General features: G+C 32.0%; 3 protein-coding genes across 5 annotated transcripts; 2 read left to right on the plus strand and 1 right to left on the minus strand.

The window, feature by feature from the left end:
* Positions 1-62: 62 nt before the first annotated feature.
* On the plus strand, positions 63-1,473 carry LOC107070537 (pseudouridylate synthase RPUSD4, mitochondrial). Its single transcript, XM_015328834.2, has 4 exons — positions 63-286; positions 367-553; positions 627-825; positions 896-1,473. The coding sequence occupies exons 1-4, from the start codon at positions 73-75 to the stop codon at positions 1,406-1,408; spliced, it is 1,113 nt and encodes a 370-aa protein (XP_015184320.1). The 5' UTR covers positions 63-72; the 3' UTR covers positions 1,409-1,473.
* mRpL34 (mitochondrial ribosomal protein L34) lies at positions 1,392-1,960 on the minus strand. Its single transcript, XM_015328836.2, has 2 exons — positions 1,800-1,960; positions 1,392-1,718 (listed from the first exon to the last, which is right to left on the minus strand). The coding sequence occupies exons 1-2, from the start codon at positions 1,838-1,840 to the stop codon at positions 1,460-1,462; spliced, it is 300 nt and encodes a 99-aa protein (XP_015184322.2). The 5' UTR covers positions 1,841-1,960; the 3' UTR covers positions 1,392-1,459.
* Positions 1,961-4,483: 2,523 nt separating this feature from the next.
* LOC107070536 (alkaline phosphatase 4) lies at positions 4,484-13,216 on the plus strand. Of its 3 annotated transcripts, XM_015328833.2 has the most exons (8): positions 4,484-4,667; positions 6,337-6,444; positions 7,176-7,396; positions 8,260-8,452; positions 9,738-9,904; positions 10,402-10,713; positions 11,632-12,061; positions 12,256-13,216. In XM_015328833.2, the coding sequence occupies exons 2-8, from the start codon at positions 6,354-6,356 to the stop codon at positions 12,492-12,494; spliced, it is 1,653 nt and encodes a 550-aa protein (XP_015184319.1). In that variant the 5' UTR covers positions 4,484-4,667; positions 6,337-6,353; the 3' UTR covers positions 12,495-13,216. The 3 variants fall into 3 exon arrangements, with proteins under 3 accessions (XP_015184319.1, XP_089034638.1, XP_089034637.1); XM_089178512.1 differs by lacking the exon at positions 4,484-4,667 and having other exon boundaries at positions 7,196-7,396; XM_089178511.1 differs by lacking the exons at positions 4,484-4,667; positions 6,337-6,444 and having other exon boundaries at positions 6,503-7,396.
* The last annotated feature ends 5,669 nt before the right edge of the window (positions 13,217-18,885 follow it).

Below are 18,885 nucleotides of genomic sequence, written 5' to 3' on the forward strand. Positions count from 1 at the left end.
TACCAAATAATATATTTGATTATTATTTCGTTTTTTTTTTCAAAGTAACAAAAGCAGCAAATATTAATTAATATGCAGAATGCGAGAGAGATATTAAAATGTCGATCATTATTGGGATCATCATGCAATTGCATGATTGATAAACAACTCAATAAATATTTCAGTGGCAATGTCAAAAATATCTTGGAAAAAGAAAAAATAATCCATCATTATCGCAAATTGCATCCTTGGAAATCTCAGGAAAGTTTTTCCAAGTATTTGTTAAAAAATGTTTTATACAACAAAGGTTTGTTGTTAATTAATTTATTGTGCATAGTTAAGTGATTTTAATTAAAGTTAAATCATTAAATTATTTTTTCTTTACAGATGGATTGGTTGCAATAAATAAACCATACGGAATATCTCCTAAAATGTCAAATATTATAAACAAAAGGGATCCTAATATTTATACTAAAGTACTTAATGGAGTAGATTATACTTTAGACAATAGTATGGAATTTATTGCTAAGGAATTAGGATACTCTGAATTAGTTATAGTTAAAGCACCAGAAAAGTAAGTTATCTATAAGGAAAAATATTCAATATGTATATTTATAAATTTGTATGAATTTGATTAATTTGTACAGATTTATGAGTGGTGTAACACTGTTAGCTGCAAATGATACGGTACAAAAAGCTATCAATTCTTCTTACATAAAATCAATAGGAAAGAATATTTTGAATAAAACATACTGGATTATTACTGTAAGAGTACCAAATCAAATAAAAGGAGACGAACATTTGTGCATGAGAAAACAGTTTAATTCGTCTAGATCCCAAAGCAAGGTAATTTTATATATAAAAATATATTTAAGTAATATTAAATAGATAACATTTACTTGATTTTCATTTATAGATTGTCATAGACGATAAATGGAGTAAGAATGCAGAGAAACGAAGAGCAATCAAAATATTAAATGTCCAATTTAAAGTCATTTCCAATTCAACAAAAAATTTAAGTTCTTTAATCGAAATAAAAGCATCGACCATCAAATGGCATGCTCTAAGATTATACGCTTCGACCAGATTATATGCTCCAATTTTGGGAGATAATTTATATGGATCAAGAATACATAACGTCGCAGGCAAATGGTTATTGGTAAATCCTTTTTCAGAAGTAACTAATTATTTACCTACCATTAGTCCTGAATTATTAGAAATTTTATATTTAAATAAAGCTAAGCAAGAACTAATACCTTGCCATATTCATGCACGAAGTGTATTTTTACCAAATATCTCAGGAAAGGAATCTCTGACGATAGAAGCACCTTTAATATCACCATTTGACTGGACTTGCAAACAGTTGCAATTTAAAAACATACCTGAATTAGAAGAAAGTACAAAGTGTAAAGTTTCGTTGCAAGCTTGATCATAATCTTTATTAATATTGTATAATATTAAATACACAATGGCAATAACGTTAATGACTCAATACATGTTTGCCTTTTAATATTCTTCTCATAAGAATTCTTCTACCTTCAGGCGTTGACATTCTTGCATGCCACCCAAGTCTCGTAACGCGTTTGTATTCGGAAGGTCTTGGAAAATTATATCTCGGTTTTGTCATATAAAAGAATTTTGATTTAGATGCAAAATTTCTTTGACACTGATTCGGTGGTCCAAGTGCTAAATTCAAAAATCGAGTGAACCCATTGCAACCCATAACCCATTTGTTACCTCTATTAGAATCAAATATTTTTTCAATGAATTATTTCACACAATTGGATATTAATGATATACGAAAAGACAAAAATACTTACGGCAATGCATTAACAATGTTACTAATCAATCGAGCAAACATCTTTAAAACTTATATCAAGTACTTCGTAAAATAACTATACAGAACTGGCCTACAGAACTGACATACAGAACTGGCATCGTATTTGGAGGTTAGAATCAGTGATCCCAGAGACTTTAGTTCGTCTGATCGACACAGGGGCGTAAAATTATCGTACACGCCGGAAAATTATCGTACGCCCCGGGAAAAATTTGAAATCCGATAATTTCTCGGACGAAATTTTCAAAATCTGGAAAAAGAGTGCAAGTTCCAACTTTTTCAAAGTTGATGACTTTTTTTTTTTAGTCCTCAAGTTCAAAACCTTTGTCAAGTTCAAATACTTCTTCATACAGAGATCGTACACAGATCGTACACGGATCGTGATGGTGGTGGTGGTGGTGGGGGTGCACCTGCAAAATTTGACGACTAAAAAAAAAAAAAGGTCATCAAGTTTTCGAAATTCCTAATTGGATCGTACAGGCTGAATTTTGGATCGTACAAGGCCTCAAATTATCGTACGCGTACGATAATTATCGTACGAATGGGATCAACTTAGAATTGTAGTTAGAAAAAAGTAATCGCACTCAGTGAGGTCGCTTTCGAAATCAAAATTGGTGGCAAAAATAAAAGTATTTTATTTATTTCAATGAAATAACAAAAATAAAGAATTGAATGAAAAAGAATAGTTACATAAAAGAAAAGTTACATTGTAAATATATAATATAAGTTTTTTAACTGTAGTAAATATGTATTTAATAAACTGCAAACTGATAAAAGTACGATCGTAATTGTCGCGCACGTTAATGATTCATAATACATAGATACACAATATTGAGAATAATAATACAATGATTTGGAAATACTTATGTACATAGATATTTACGTAAAGATGATTCAGCAACTCTTAATATTCTTAATGTGTTAGTAATTATTAAACATAGATCACGAAATATATTTCCATATCGATTATGTTCTTACAGTTCAACTATATCTAATAAGTAAATGACTCGAAATCGAACTAATCAAAAGACTATTCAGTTGTTATCTTCCTTTTTTTCAAATTATATGAAACATGCGAATTACAAATTATGATGAAATATAATATCTATACGTAAATATGTGTATATGTATATACGAATAGTATTCTCGTACACCCATTTGCCACGTGCTTACGTACCCGCTAATTACGTAGATCACGCTCTCGATCCGATCTTTTAAATACTCTCTTTCACAAAGTTTTTTAAAAAGACTTTGAAGACGGTATTAAGCTAGCTTTCCTCAATATTGTTTCATAATTCTTTCCGAGATATCGAAAATTTAATAGATATGCAAACTAATTTATTCATGCATATGTGGATGTAATCTTGTTTTCTTACGTTTATGATCATTTTGTTGACAGAACAAAGACAGAAAATGTATTTTAAACAAAAAATACCTTTTCTTCTTTTTTCATGAAAATGTGATTCTAGTCTAATGAAAAAAGATAGGAGTTGTGTAATTGGAAGGTGTTACCATTACATGCTTCTGTAGAAGCCAGGTGCTGCTATTCGTCCCTTCTATTCGTCCTAATACGCGCATAACGTTTATAGAATTAGAAGTGCGAATAATATGTTGTACTCCTTTAATATCATATCGATATCAATACCGATATCAATAGTTTTAATAAAGAGAAACACGACTATTAAAATAATACGATTCATTATTACACGAAAAGAGATTTCTCTTTATAAAAAGAACGCTAATTGTAAAGTTTTACCTTGCACGTAAATACCTCGTGTAATCTATTATGAGGAAAAAAAGATGATTTTTACGTAGTCGTAGAAAGCGTCACTAGAAAAAAAATCAAACAAGAAATCTTTTCAAAGTAAATGTTATTTATTGGCAGGATTTTTCGTTAAAAATTTGAACAGCATATTAGTACACACGTGTTGGAACAGAACATTGTTTAATATACTTATAATTATCAATTTTTCGATAAGATAGATGTGATCGATAAGAATCGATAAGAAATGTATAGATGTAAGAAAGAAAAAAAGCAACAAAATTAAAAACTATCTTAACATTATTAAATAAGATGAAAGTCATCCTATCACGTATAATTGGTTAAAGATTCTCAAACGAACCCAAGAAAGAACGAATTAATAAAAAGAGATCTGTTTTGCAATTAATTTTACGAATAAGAACAAAGTATGCTCTATCTTACGAAGACTGCTATGAAATTATAAAGACTATTTTTGAAGATACAAATCATATAAAGTCAGAGTCATTAGAAAATAATATTTGTCTAGAAAATGTTCGCCATTCTCCTAATACGTATTTGCATTTTTGAAGTGTTATTATTTCTTATGCTCTCAGGACAAAATTTATTCTCTATTAAAATAATTGATCTTAGAATAATTTTGACATTATTTATTTTTAATGGTAATGTTTAAGTAAATACTTGTATAAAAAGGAAAGAAAATTTTTGGCGGATAGAAGAATATCTATTTGGTTGTTGAATCGCACTCCACGAATTAATCTATCCTGGACATAAGACATAATGACATTGAGTTCTCTTCAATTACGGTCGGATTAGCAGTGTATGAGGGGACACCCCCCTTCCGTACAGAATCCGTACCCAGTGTCCCTTGCACGCTCTCTCTACCTCGCGCACAATCTGCCACGGCCTTTGAAACGCTATATAAAGTGACAAACTTCCTCGGTGACTTGGTATTAGCGTTAACACGATATCACGATACAACCGGCTGTCGCTTTCGTTGGTTCTTGGACTCGGTCTACGTGGAGTAACGAACGAAATAATATCACGAATATTATCACGATAACATCTCAACAATATCAGTCATCTGAGGAGGTTCTCCTAATTTTTCATCTTTTCTCGAGTGTGCCAGTGATTTCCATCTTCCTCTTTCTCTTTCTCTTCCTTTTCCTCTTTTATTTGATACACATCGTTACTGATTTATTAGATCCAAATTTATGAGCTCAATATCTCTCTCTAAAATGTGTCTAATTGTAAGAGTTTAATAATTTAAATATCTAATTGCATAAAGCTGATTTGATTTTTTTATTTTGTAATTGATACAAAAAAACCAGAGGGAATATGAAAAGAGACGTATTTTTTGCATTGTATGCAAAAAGTTTCCTTACGCGAAATTCATTAGTTTCTATTAACAATTAAATTTATTTATATCGTTTAAACTTGTCGTTCATTCGCAATCGCGATTTCGAAGATATTTCAATGATCAATACAATGACCCTTTTGGCTATTTTACGTAAGGACGAATATAGGTTACTCGTTTATTACCACCATGCGAGGAGTATGCCGTTGACTGTACGATACCGTGCACACTTTACACGCTAATCGATTGAGCATCCTCTACATACGCACATAGTACATATTATATGAAGTTTCACAAATTTTTCTTTATTGCCTTTTCCCTTCTCTCTCTCTCTCTCTCTCTCTCTCTCTCTCTCTCTTCCAATTTTTATTATTATTTTTTTAAAAGGAGGAAAAGTATTTCCTCAGAAATTGGTGGATAGAGTTGTGAAAAATGTTTACCCTTGTATGTGTGCACACGCATCTTTGTTTCTTCCTTATCGCTTATAATATAAAGTAAATTTTGTGTAACATTTCACATTCTCTTTTCTTTTTTCGAAATTATCAAATGATCAATTCAAACTATATAAACTCATTTTATACAATTAGGATTTTAATAACTATCTGTAGATATTGTAAGAAGAAAATATGATATAATCTCTTGATCATATTAGATCGCATTATTTCGATTCGATTTTTATTTTTATTTTTTATATATGCTTGTTATGCATAATTAATGTAATTATTAACGTATTATCAGTAAATTATTTTTTATCTAAGAAGGGAAAAAAATGCGAAGAAACGTGTTCCCAGTTGTTGGACAAGTATTTCAAATATTTCAGAGGATCAACGATATAATATCGAACTTATTCAAACGATCGCAGTTCTTTTCATTCTATCTGATTGAATTTTTATCTTAAATTAAACAAGTCTTCATTAAAAGGGTAAAATAACGATAAGTTGAAGGATATTTAGTGTTGTTGATTCTTTGACTGCTACGAGCGCATATATGCTTTTGTTCAAAATTAACATAATGGTTTTAATAAACGTGTGTCACATAAACGTGTTTGTCAATATTAATGTAGTGTAATGTTATGTTGCTTTGAGTCTTGGTCACATAAAAATTCAAAATAAAACAAGAAAAATAAAACTTTAATTATTAAACATATAATTTATTATTAGAATCCAATGAATAATATTCAATAAACAGGAAAACATTTGTACTAATAATAACTAATTCATGAAAACTGTTTCACGACACACACACACACGACAATTAAAACTATTCAGTATTCAAAGGGTTCAAGTTTAATTGAATAATATTGCAATAAAAAAAATAAAGAAATAGAAGGGATTTTCACTGTCGCATATTTAAGTGAAAGTACAATATTAAGAAACCATTCAAATAATTATCTTTATTTTGCAGGTTGATTAATCATTAATATGAAACGTCTCGTCGGGCTAATATGTATAATATTAATTATGAATCTTCGAGATTCTACGGCTCTTCGAATGGGATCAACGGATTACGAAGGTTTGTTAGAAATGTTTTTTAGTGCCTTAATGATAAATATTCTGTCGTTTCTCTTGTACTATTTTTTTCTTCTAAATATTTCATTTTATATTATATATATTCAGTGCTCTTAATGTTTGATCGATGCTGATTTTTCTTATGACTGCAGATTTTTCCATTTCATTATTAATTTTGTTAATTGTTATTAAAAAGTATTATATTTTTGTGTCTATTTTAATAGCGCATTACACTTAAAAATACGATCGATAATTTCTAGTCAAACCCTAAATTGATCGATCATCGAAATCTATTATACATTGAAGATACTCATATGTGCATAGATAAATATGCATTTACCTGTTGTAGTTTCGAATTATAATGAATCTACGAAGCATAAATTAAGAGATCTTATTTCTTTTGTTTTCTTTTTTTTTTTATAATCGTTTTTATCTAATAATCTCGTATACGGAAAAATAAAAGATGGATGGTTAACGATTGTATATAGTGTTATATTCTATTAACAACATTTGCATAAATAATATATATATAAATAAAAATAAATAGGCGGAAATAAAGGTGGGGGAAAAGAAAAAAAAAGAAAAAAAAAAAAATAATGTGAGGGTGGTGGCATTGCAATATGCACAAACTTGCGAACAAAGAAATAAAAAGAAAAATAGAAAAACTGCGATTGCTATCGCGAAAGAAGAGAATTATTCCATTGGCAACGAAGCGAAACTTTGATCTCTTATCAGACATGTCCTTCTGGATGAAGTCCGGACAAGAGACTCTTCAAAGGATCTTGGCTCATCGAGATATCGAGAAACGTGCGAAAAATGTGATTATATTTATCGGCGATGGAATGGGCTTTAGCACTATAACATCTGGCCGAATTTGGACGGGACAGTCGAAGGGTTACTCCGGCGAAGAATACAAACTCGTTTTTGAGAATTTCCCCAGTACTGGCCTTTCCAAGGTATTGCATTTTCCATTCAAATTAATGAACTAACTAATAATTTAATTTATCTTTGCAAAAAAATAATAATATTATTATTGATATTATTTCAATGCATATATTTCGTGATGAATTATGATAATGAATTAATAAATAAACAAAAAACAAAATTATACAAATTTCTTCGATATGATTCATTTTACATTGTAATATTAATGATTTCAATATCACACAAATTCATTCTTTGACAAATGTTAAAATCCGCTGCCATAATAACCTGCACATATGTAAATACATAATTATTTGCAATGGGAGGAGAGATAAACGACTTTAATTTTCTTTCTTTCATATGTATACACGTGCATAATATTATTCCAAGGAGAATTTGACATTCTGTATGTTTTTTGTTGTACCCACGGCGACAACATTGTGTTCATCTTCTTATCTTGTTGATAGACAACCTACAGTCGTTAAGAAAAAGAAATAAAAATACGAAAGAAAAAAAAAACAGATATATCATTCGTAATGATCAAATATAGTGGAGGTACCGGGGCGTTCGAGGAGATGTACGCGAGATAATCTCTTGGTTCTAGTACTTGATTATAAAAATGTCAGAAACGCAAGTTGTTTTACATAAGTCCGAGAAAATATCGTGACACTAAATCACAATGTCAGGAGCGAACATTTATCTCGTATCAATCTCATTATATTTTCCTGTTTAGTTGGCATAAAACGTGACTACTAATTGGATATTCTTTCGCTTGAATTTTTATATTTCGTTTGTTCATTCGTACTCTTCGTTCATTTTATTCTCTCTTTTTCGCATTTTCGAGACTATTTTATTATCTACCTATTTTTATTATCTATCTATTACTATATTTCAGACATACAACGTTGATATGCAAGTACCAGATTCAGCAGGCACAGCCACGGCGATGTTTTCCGGTGTAAAATGCCGATATCGTGTTATCGGATACGATGCTAATGCACATTACAATCATTGCGATATAGCGATCAATCAATTGAGTAAATTAACCACAATCGCTGATTGGGCTCAGGAAAGTGATATGGATACAGGTGAGTGTGTCTTGTCGTATTATTATTTGAAGCGCAACTATTAACCTCCTAAGAAGAAATATCATAACTAGAAAGAAAGCAGTACTTTATTGTTAGTCAAATTTGTTTCTATCGCAAAAATTTAATTCCAACGATAAGATTCACTCTAATGATTGATACTTTTTATTTAAAATGCGATTTGAAATAACTCAAAAGCGCGATAAAATACAACAAGGTATTCGTTAAGTTGTTTTCATTATGAAACGAATTTGCCATCGAAATTTTAACATCGAACGAAGAATCTTAAAGGATTCCGAAGATTATTTGAGAATTTACGTAAGGTTTAGGAGCGATAACGTAATCGGAATGTAATTAACATATCTATTTGCATAGTGGAATAAAAGGAATAACATTTCTATTTATCGAATAGAATATACGTTAGTTGTACGTTAATTGAGAATTCAAAATAATGTAAATTCGAACTCGATCGTCTTGGATCCGCTAATCTATTAATTCGGTTTATATCAAGCGCCATGGACGTTTTAGTATGTAATATGTATTGTATTGTATCTGTGTTGAGCCGACCTTGTTAATAGTTGCGTCTACCACAGTGAAAGTACTTACGTTCAATCAGCCAGGGAGGTCGTGGTCCGACCTTCTCTCTTATCGAGGACGATTCTGCAATGTCCATGACTGATTTCTCCATTCGGGAAATGAAAATAAATTTGATGCGAGACTCGAGGTGGATCCTCGAAATGTCACACACGTTCGATTTTATATCGATTGGGAACTTTCTGATTTGAATATTAATTTTCAGTTAGTCTACGTTCTTAGAATTCAAATAAAGTTGATTAATATCGAAAAAACGCCCGTTTAATCTAAAACATGTTGCTTATTTTGTTCATTTGTTTACTTTTAATTATTATGATTAAAAAACATACCAAAATTTACACGATTTCATTAGAAAAATGAAAAAAAAAAATGAAGTAAAAGAAGGACACGTGCACTCGCACTTGTACTCGTTTATTATCACACGTTACTCTTATCAGTTCAACGACATTTTTAAAATCATTCGTCACCTATTTCTTTGGAGATTATTAAATACAATATATTTTTATCTTGATAAACTACTTCCTAATACGAATACTATTTGTATTCAAATTTTGTTATATGTCATATTGTCTGTATATGTACAGTTATATATAATAGTTGTTTGAACAATCGCAACTTTTAAAAAGGTTATCCTTGTTATATTAAACAAGGATAAAAATACAAAATCAATCCAGATTATAAAGTCATTTTGTAGGTTTCGTCACTACGACTCGTGTCACTCATGCTACTCCAGCTGGACTCTATGCTCACGTGAATAATCGTGATTGGGAATGCGATACAGAGATTCCACAGCAGTATCGAGAATGCACAAAAGATATAGCGAGGCAGCTTGTCGAGGATGCACCAGGAAATGGTTTGAAGGTACGTTCCTAAATTGATCTTACTCCCATCGTTTCGGTAATTCGTCAAATTAAAGTTATAAAAAGGTTTAATTGACAGTTGACAGCCTTTTATAGAAGACATTTCCGGTCTTTTTAGTCGATCTTACGTATCTCCGTTGACTAATCTCACGATCGAATCAGGTCGTGATCGTGACCTATTGCTCTTATTCGTGAGAACAAAAAGATAGATCGAAACAAGTTAGATCAAATGATTAAGCGATAAACAAATTTTACAAATTTTCATTTTATTCTATTATAATAAGATTGAGACATTAACGAAATGAATAGAACATTTGTGCGATTATCTAATTCGATGTATCTACATAATACGATATACGATAGGTATAGATAAGATCATTTTGTATAAATCGTTTATCGATTCGAGTTCAAGATTAAACGAAGTAAACGAAGTAAGCCGTCGAAGAAAAGAGAAACCGATTGAGATTGATTATTTAACCGTCCAATTGAAATGATCAGGTGATAATGGGCGGAGGAGCTCAACATATGGGGATGACTGCACGAAAGTTCGACAAAGGTACCTGTGTCAGAAACGACGGTAGGAATTTGGCTGAGACCTGGTTGCAAAATAATCCGGACGGGAAGCTGGTAACTGACCAAGACGAACTTATGTCTGTAGACATTGGGAGTACCAGTAAGATCATGGGAATCTTTGCACCTAGTCACTTGCCTTATCGCGCAGAAGAGAATAAGTCCGTTCCGTCCTTAGCTAACATGACGATGCAAGCTATTAGATTGCTGAGAAAAAATAAAAATGGATTTATTCTGATGGTAAGCAATGTTGTGCGCGGTGCACGTATACTACTCCTGTTATTACTCCTACCCTTTCCCTTCCGAGGAAACGAAGAAAAGGAAAAGCAGAGCTAAATGAAAGTAACTTGAAAAATTAATAATCTGTCGATTTTGTCTAATTTCTTACGAGAATTACAGTTTCCCGGATGTTTCTCAAGGCCATAGTACTTGTCTAGATAATTTTATGCGTAACTTTAGAAGTACGTTGATGGATCAACACGTTAACTTTACTTTAACTTAACTAAAACTCCTTCTTAACAATATATGCAGCACGTGTTACGAGTAAAACACACAAGAGCGACGATCCTATTGTTTGCACCGACTTGATAACGTTATGATACGATACTTCAGTATCATCGGATTAAATTGGTAGCATGGATTTATTCTAGCAAATAAATGAAATGATACGTGTTGAATAACTCCTGAAAATTAGAGAGATAGATAAAGATATTTCAAATGAAATCAAATAATCTATTACTCGTTAAATTGTCCAAGTTTCTTGGAAAATAATTAAATTCAACGATTGCATAATATTCTTGTTTAAAAAGTGGGTTTGAAAAATGACTAAACCATGGGGATCGTGCTATCCATAGAGATAGCATTATTCACTAACAGTTCTAGTAGTCAGTATGGTTGGATATGGTTGGATCGTTAATTCAATGTTCTTCTATCTTTCCCTCCCTCTCTTCCTCTAATGGATGATTCGTCTACAGTTAGCACAAATTTCGCCGAACTTGTTTCGCCTGTTTAAATTTCATCGAGTAGTCAAGATGAATATATATTATAATATTAATTAATTGATGTGCGCATAAATACATATAGACACATATTTAGAGATGTACATGATGTATATATGTAACTACTTCTAACTACTTAAACTGCTAATTTATTTATTAGGTCGAAGGTGGAAAAATTGACATAGCTCATCATCAAAATTATGCACAATTGGCACTTCGCGAACTATCCGAATTCGAAGATGCTGTGAACGTTGCTTTAAAACAAGTCAAATTGGACGAGACTTTGATAATAGTTACTGCTGATCATTCTCATTCTTTCACGATGAATGGCTATCCTGATAGAGGCAACGACATACTTGGTTTAGCAAATAACATAGCTAATACGGATAATCAAAGATACGAAACACTTAGCTATGCTAATGGTCCAGGCTTTTTTTATCATCGTCGAAATGACAGTGAAAGTGTTAACGATACTTGGAAAAATTTGGAAGAGGACAACAATCGTGATAATATATTTTACAGGCATATGGCTGCTCAGTACCTGAAAGACGATACACATGGCGGCGAAGACGTTGGAGTTTACGCTATTGGTAAATATTACATATTTGCTTCTTTAGACTAAATTTCTTTATGCAGGATTCTTAAATTTGGAAAATTCGGGATTTGAAATACTTCTTTTTATTAAGTAAAAATGCATGAAATATAAGATAAAGTACGATAAAGAACGCGATTCATTCTGTATTCTGTACATGTTATGTGTATTAAATATTGATTTTATTTTTAGGTCCTTACTCCCATCTCTTTCGCAGTACATTCGAACAAAACTATATAGCTCATGTGATAGCTTACGCTGCTTGTTTTAAAGACTGGCCATCGCACTGTGATAGCGCGTACAATCGATACTTTTATGAATTATCGAACACAAGAGGACGATCAACGGCGTCTAATTTCGTTCCTACCTACACGATATTCCTGATACTCATTTTCATGTCAATTTTCATGTCAATTTTCATGAGGCCTTGATAAACAATTAACTCCCTCGCTCATAGCAATCAGCACAGTGTACAACATTTTTCTCCATTCAAAATATTATATAATATATCGACGAATTTTTTAGAATTTATCAAGAAATTAACGGACGAAATTTTTGCGAACATTTTTCATGGGTTTACCTCAAAGTTGAAAATAAGTAATTGTTTGTAAGCAATTGTAAATAAGAAAGAATTTTTTATTTGATCTCTCTCTCTCTCTCTCTCTCTCTCTCTCTATGATATAGGAGAAAAATGTTAGAGACGATACTATTGCTGATTCTATGCAAGTAAAATTCATACAACGAGGTCAAATATCTACATTGTGATAGTTATATTGTTAATATATGTAATATTTATTAAACGGTACTGATCGCGCGCGCACTCGCGCGTTTCTGTGTTTTCAACTTGTATGTATTATATTTTTTAACATAGTTTTATAGTATAAGAGAAAACGGAGAATTTTTATTTTTATTACCGTTGCACACATGCGCAACATTCGAAATATGATATAAACAACATTGCAATAAAAGTATTATTAAATGGTTCACAGTCTGAAGGTGAATTTCGAAGAGTTCGAATACTCCGAACATATATTCTGTACTTTTAAACAACAATAGACATTTCTTTCTATTAATTAACGATTATTTTAATACTCTAATGTACACTATTTCTATTTAAGATTATTTCAAAGTATATAAATTTGAATAACCAATACATATCAGACTCTGAATTTTACGGTCCTCCTATACGTAGAAAAACTCTTCTTCTTTAATATATAGAAAATATTTTTCTGTATTTCATTTCTATAAATAATGTGAACTATTATACAAATAGAATGCGGCTGCTTTGATTAAAAATAATCTAGACAATAATATGTTAAGAGGTAAATATAATGATTTAGTTTGAAGAAGAAATAAATAATATAGTACTATTAAAATACACTTATTTTTATCATATAATAAATGATTAAGATTGTATTAATTTTTAATCAATTAATAAAAACATATTGGATAATCTATATTTTATTACCGACTGGTAAAATGTGTGTCGCCATCTAGCGGTACTAGTTATTACTTCATTGTATCGACTAGTAAAAATATGCTGTTATCTAACGATAGAAATTTTTACTTTAGTTACCGACAGGTAGAATATGTTTGGCCATCTAGACGAAAGATAGCACATCGCTAGGACAAAATCAAGATGGCTACCTGTCAATATACTTTGAATGCTGCAAATACAGGCTACGTGCAGTGTAAAGTATTTAATTAAAAAAATTCTTAGTGATGTAATAATCAAGTGAGTAATATTTTTTATTTGTATTAATTCGATTCATGTTCTTTTTTTAGTGATCACCTTTTCAAAATGAAAATAGTTAAATTTGATGACTTGCTGTGGAACAGTGTTATGTCATAACCTAAGAAAAATAATCTTCTAAATTAAATCCGAGAATACAGATGAAATGCAGACATTCTCTTTATCAAATTATTATATCAAATAATAGTAAGTAAATAATATATATTCTTTTATATAAAATTCTATTAATTATTGAAATATATGAATTATATCACTTTTAACTCTATGCATTATCTAAACTTTTTTTCGCTTCAAACTTATTTTGGTACATATATAAACTATTTTTTAAAAATATTTTTAGATAAGAATGAAGCTCTACATTTTAAATACCAACCCAAGAACGTTATACCCAAGAGAAGAAGAGTCCATTAGACCATGGGATCAATGTATATATACAGTGTGATCTGTAACTGGTGGTACAAGCGAAAAGGGGGTGATTCTACATGAAAATATAAATCAAAAATAAAGAATAACAATTTTTTCTTTGAGGTTTTGTTTTCGAGAAAATCGACTTTGAATTTTCGCAAAGTACGACTTTTCATTAGGCCGCGTCAGTCACTCGTGACTGACGTTAAACTATTTTTTCAATACAAAGTAACGCCTGTGGCCTGACGGGAATTTCCCAAAGAATTCGCGTGGCGCTCAACGTGTTAATCATGTCTCGTTATAACGGATCTCATTGTATATCATTGTTTCGATTGAAATTATGTTGATAAACACTTCTAATATCACGGAAGTGTTTTTTTATTTATTATCTTACTATCCGACTTTTATTGCAAAACATTATCAGTACCGATTAGTGTTCGGAATCCTTTATAGACCATAAATTTTATATTTTGTTATTTTTCTTAATATTCAATTTCTGTTAAACAAAATTATGCGAATAAGCCTATGAAATAAAATATCATAGAATAACACGTTGAGCGCCATGTGAATTCTTAGGGATATTCCCGTCAGGCCACAGGCGTTACTTTGTAGTCAGTCACGGGTGACTGACGCTGCCTAACGAAAAGTCATACTTTGTGAAAATTCAAAATCGATTTTCTCGAAAACAAAGTCTCAAACGAAAAATTGTTATTCTTTATTTTCGTTTTATTTTTTCATGTAGAATCACCCCTTTTCGCTTGTACCACCAGTTACAGATCATCCTGTACATACATATATATTTCATTTTCTTACGGCTAACGATTACAAGATTTGGATTGATTATGTCATTCTAACAAGAGTTTTATTCCATAATAATATGTAAATAGAATGCAACTGCAGTGACAAAGAGTAATCAAGACAAGAATCTGTATAAGGTAAACATTACAATTTTGGTTTTGTAAAAAACAAACTTATAATAAATTTATTGATAAACTGATTCATTCAACAGGGGAGGTAAATAATTTAACTGGAAGTGTCTACTCATTACTATCAACAACAATAAGAAGAATTCAATAGTACTGCAACCATGAAAAATTTTTGAATGCACTATTCTTATTATACTTGCACTAGGAGAAAATCATATGCAGTAATATTCCATTAGAAGATTAGCAGAAGGGATTGCATCTTTGTTTTTTTTCGTGATTAAAAATCAATAAAATTTCTTCCTCGTGTTCTAGACGCAGTTTATTTTTCGATAAAGCAATGAATTTTAATGTAATTCTACCGCATCATATAAAAATTGTACGTCATAGAAAACTTTGTAGCAAAGCCATCAAAGAAAAAGGCCTTTTTTCTCGATTAAGAAAAATCCTTTTTTAAAGAAAAAGGCCTTTTTCTTTGATGGCTTTGCTACAAAGTTTTCTATGACGTACAATTTTTATATGATGCGGTAGAATTACATTAAAATTCATTGCTTTATCAAAAAATAAACTTCGTCTAGAACACGAGGAAGAAATTTTATTGATTTTTAATCACAGGATTTTTCTTAGTATCTTAGCTTTGCTCGGATTCGAGAGAGACGTTGTTCAGTAAGTATCACGCGATTTTCCGAAGGTCTGTTTCAAAAGAATACACGACGGACAATCCACCAACAATGATACCACCATTTTTTTTGGTTACCACTTATGGGCCATTCTGTCAGAGACACCGACCTGTGGTAATGCTGTGTTAAGAGTAATACATACGTATTACTTCAAAAAGGATTTTGGAACACCCAAAATTTTCACTCTTTTATTTATAAATACCGAATATGGCGCCGAGCGACAAGCGATGGCTTGTTTAACTCAAAGCACATGATCTTTTAAATTGAACATATATAATTATTGTTACGTCCTAAAGGACGAGTTTAGTTAAGTAGTATAAGTAATTCCTGTTTATGGTCACTCTGCTTTCATCGAGTTTAACCGGGACCAGGCTGGTTCGTTTCTCGTTTAAAACAGTGATATAGTCTGGCAAAAAGCGTACGATGAGAGAGTGGATTAAGGAAGGTTTTGAAGCAAGGGAGAAGATTAGTGGACCGCAGCTCTGATTTAACAACAATTTAATGATAATAAAAATGATTGGTGACTTACAGGTTGTGATACAGTTGCTGGTTGCTTTCGAGATTGCACAGGAGGCTTGGGCTGGTTTCTTTCCAAAGGGGGTCAAGACACTCAAAGACCCGAAAATTAATAATTTATTATAACTGATCAATCGAATAGTATTTAAATATTGGATAGCTGGAAGCTAGTAGTAACGATAAAGATATAAGTTGAAGTAAAACTATAAGTGACTGTTGAAACTATAAGTTAAAAGTGAAAACTAAAAGTCGAAGTGAAAACCGTAAGTTGAAGTTAAATCTCTTAGTCCTTAGCTGGCCCAAGCTTCCTATGCATCCTCGTTCGAGAAGATTCCTATGTCCTCATGGACTACTAATATGTGGGGGTGGTGGTTGGCGTAGTTTCAGACAGACAGACAAATATATATATAAGATTTTATTGAATCGAAATAAAAGAAATGTTTATTATAATATAACAAAGACTTAAGTATTAAGGTTTAAGATAAAGACTGAAAGAAAAAGTAAGTAACCAGAGTTAGAAACCGTAACCACACTCGTATAACACTCACTCGTCACACCGAATCAAGAAGGGCCCGAGGACCGCCCTCTTCACCGAGCTTATATATGCATTCACCCCACCAATGGTCCCGATCACTTCCGTTAATCATTTTAGAAATCTCCAGACTATTCCTAATCGGTCAAACAAAAAGACTTCCCCCCGATTTCCGGTTCGGGAACATTCGAGAGATTTCGGGGTGTTTACAAACGATGACATCAGCCGATATCGTACGCTTTTCTTTCTTGCCACATACACTCGTATCCATATCGCTACAAATCTTTCATCAACCACTTCCATGTACACCATACACTCGCACTCTTACATATGTATAACTGAAGATGAAATGACTAAATACCAATTTTTCCTACAAATACATTTACATATTTAATAAATTCTTGCATATTCCATACATATAATCTCGTAGCTTGATACTCATGCGTTTATATCCTTATATTCCTTACGTCTTTGGTCAATTATTCTCAATTACATTTTGTTAATCCTTAATCAACATCAATTCGGTATTCTTGAACGATTACATTTCATTATCTTTTAATTAACTACATGCTTGGCGCGATTCTAATAATGAGGTTTATTTATTCTTTATTCTAGGATATCTCTAATTCCGCATATTTAGTCATTCATTCAATCCGGCGCATAGTTTCGCAAGTTACATCGTCTCGAAGCGAAAATATTTAAGAATCATCTTTGGTTCCAGAAAGTTCTAGAGAGTAACATTTCCGTTGGGTCTACGTGACCTTTACCATCGTCTCTTGGCTTGGCGACACTCAGTCGTGGGGAAAGGTTTTATGGTTTGAGAGGGTCATTATTCGGTTGCAAAGAGGTATGGTCATTTTCCAGGATTTTGGTAAGGGTTGCTTACCTGCGTCGTGGGTGGCATTTTTATGATAGGCTTCATATGTAGAACGTAGGCGGAGGTTCTGGACATTGTGAATGTGGAGGAAATCTTTGGAGGGGTTTTCTTTTTATTAGTGGTGCTTCTATGCCTATGCCTCAGTAAAATTTATGAGTTAGTTAATGGGTCCATGTAAAGAAATTGGAGCATATTGGTGGCTATTGAAAACCTTTCAGTCTGTTATATGACGAGTCTCGAATTTGACTCTTTTCCCTCGACATTTATTTGTTTGTTGAGATATTATTGGCGGCACGGAAAGTCTTAGAGTAGTGTTGGATTTTAATTTATGAAATTAGGGCGAGACAGACACGTGCGTTGCAGGAGGAAGAATGGTATTTTTTATTCTAAGAAAAGGGTCTTCAAGGGATAATTTATGGTTCCGGCTTGTGTCTTGCACGGGACAGTCCTTCCAATTGTTTATTTCAATAAAAAGAATGAATATTCGAGAAATGCGAGTAATAGTTATTCTTTTATGTGTACTACTTATAATTGTTTCTATTGTCATTTGGCGAACTACTGGAATGATGTCTTGCGCAACTGGATTTGAATCACTGCGAAAAAATTTGGGTGGCGAATCGTGGCGGAACGTCACACCTCCCCCTCTTAGAAAAAATAAAGTTATCGTGAAGGCGATGACTTTATTTTTCACTGGGCGTATGTATTTATTAGTGTGGGTGTTATCAAAGATTTTCCAACTATTACATACTGTTGTACGCAACGGCGCTCGTTAGTTCTCGCATTCGTTTATGTCCTCTTGATCTTTTCTTCGTAGTAGTATGGTGCTGTATCTTCTTCAACGGTGTTTTCTCCAGTTTGATTGCAGCGTAGTTGGCTGTACTTAGTTCGTTTCGCGCGGTTCACAGCAGGTAAACGATGCACACGTGACGGAAGACTTGGTGTAACCTTTTATTAATGAATCGACCAATGAATGATTTTACTGTTCTGAAAATCACAAATATTGTAATGAATCCGGCGGAGAGAGAGCCGAAATTAATGAAACCATCCTATACTTTCTTTGCGGTGGAATCTGCTATTTTTCCCAATGTATCTTCGGGTTATAAATTTGAGAGGTACAACCCATCGGTCAGCTGTTG

Source organism: Polistes dominula, unplaced genomic scaffold (assembly GCF_049000335.1).
Source record: "Polistes dominula isolate Pdom_NZ unplaced genomic scaffold, Pdom_raw_medaka contig_11, whole genome shotgun sequence".
NCBI classification, from domain to species: Eukaryota; Metazoa; Arthropoda; class Insecta; order Hymenoptera; family Vespidae; genus Polistes; species Polistes dominula.

Excerpts from the sequence above, each read along its gene's own strand:
- LOC107070537 (XM_015328834.2), top strand. The coding sequence starts at position 73 with ATGCAGAATGCGAGAGAGATATTAAAATGTCGATCATTATTGGGATCA. Across the intron at positions 287-366 it reads AAATGTTTTATACAACAAAG|ATGGATTGGTTGCAATAAAT; the intron begins GTTTGTTGTTAA and ends TTTTCTTTACAG. Across the intron at positions 826-895 it reads CGTCTAGATCCCAAAGCAAG|ATTGTCATAGACGATAAATG; the intron begins GTAATTTTATAT and ends TTTCATTTATAG.
- LOC107070536 (XM_089178511.1), top strand. The coding sequence starts at position 7,061 with ATGCACAAACTTGCGAACAAAGAAATAAAAAGAAAAATAGAAAAACTG. Across the intron at positions 7,397-8,259 it reads CCAGTACTGGCCTTTCCAAG|ACATACAACGTTGATATGCA; the intron begins GTATTGCATTTT and ends ACTATATTTCAG. Across the intron at positions 8,453-9,737 it reads GGAAAGTGATATGGATACAG|GTTTCGTCACTACGACTCGT; the intron begins GTGAGTGTGTCT and ends GTCATTTTGTAG.
- mRpL34 (XM_015328836.2), bottom strand. The coding sequence starts at position 1,840 with ATGTTTGCTCGATTGATTAGTAACATTGTTAATGCATTGCC. Across the intron at positions 1,719-1,799 it reads AACATTGTTAATGCATTGCC|AGGTAACAAATGGGTTATGG; the intron begins GTAAGTATTTTT and ends TGATTCTAATAG.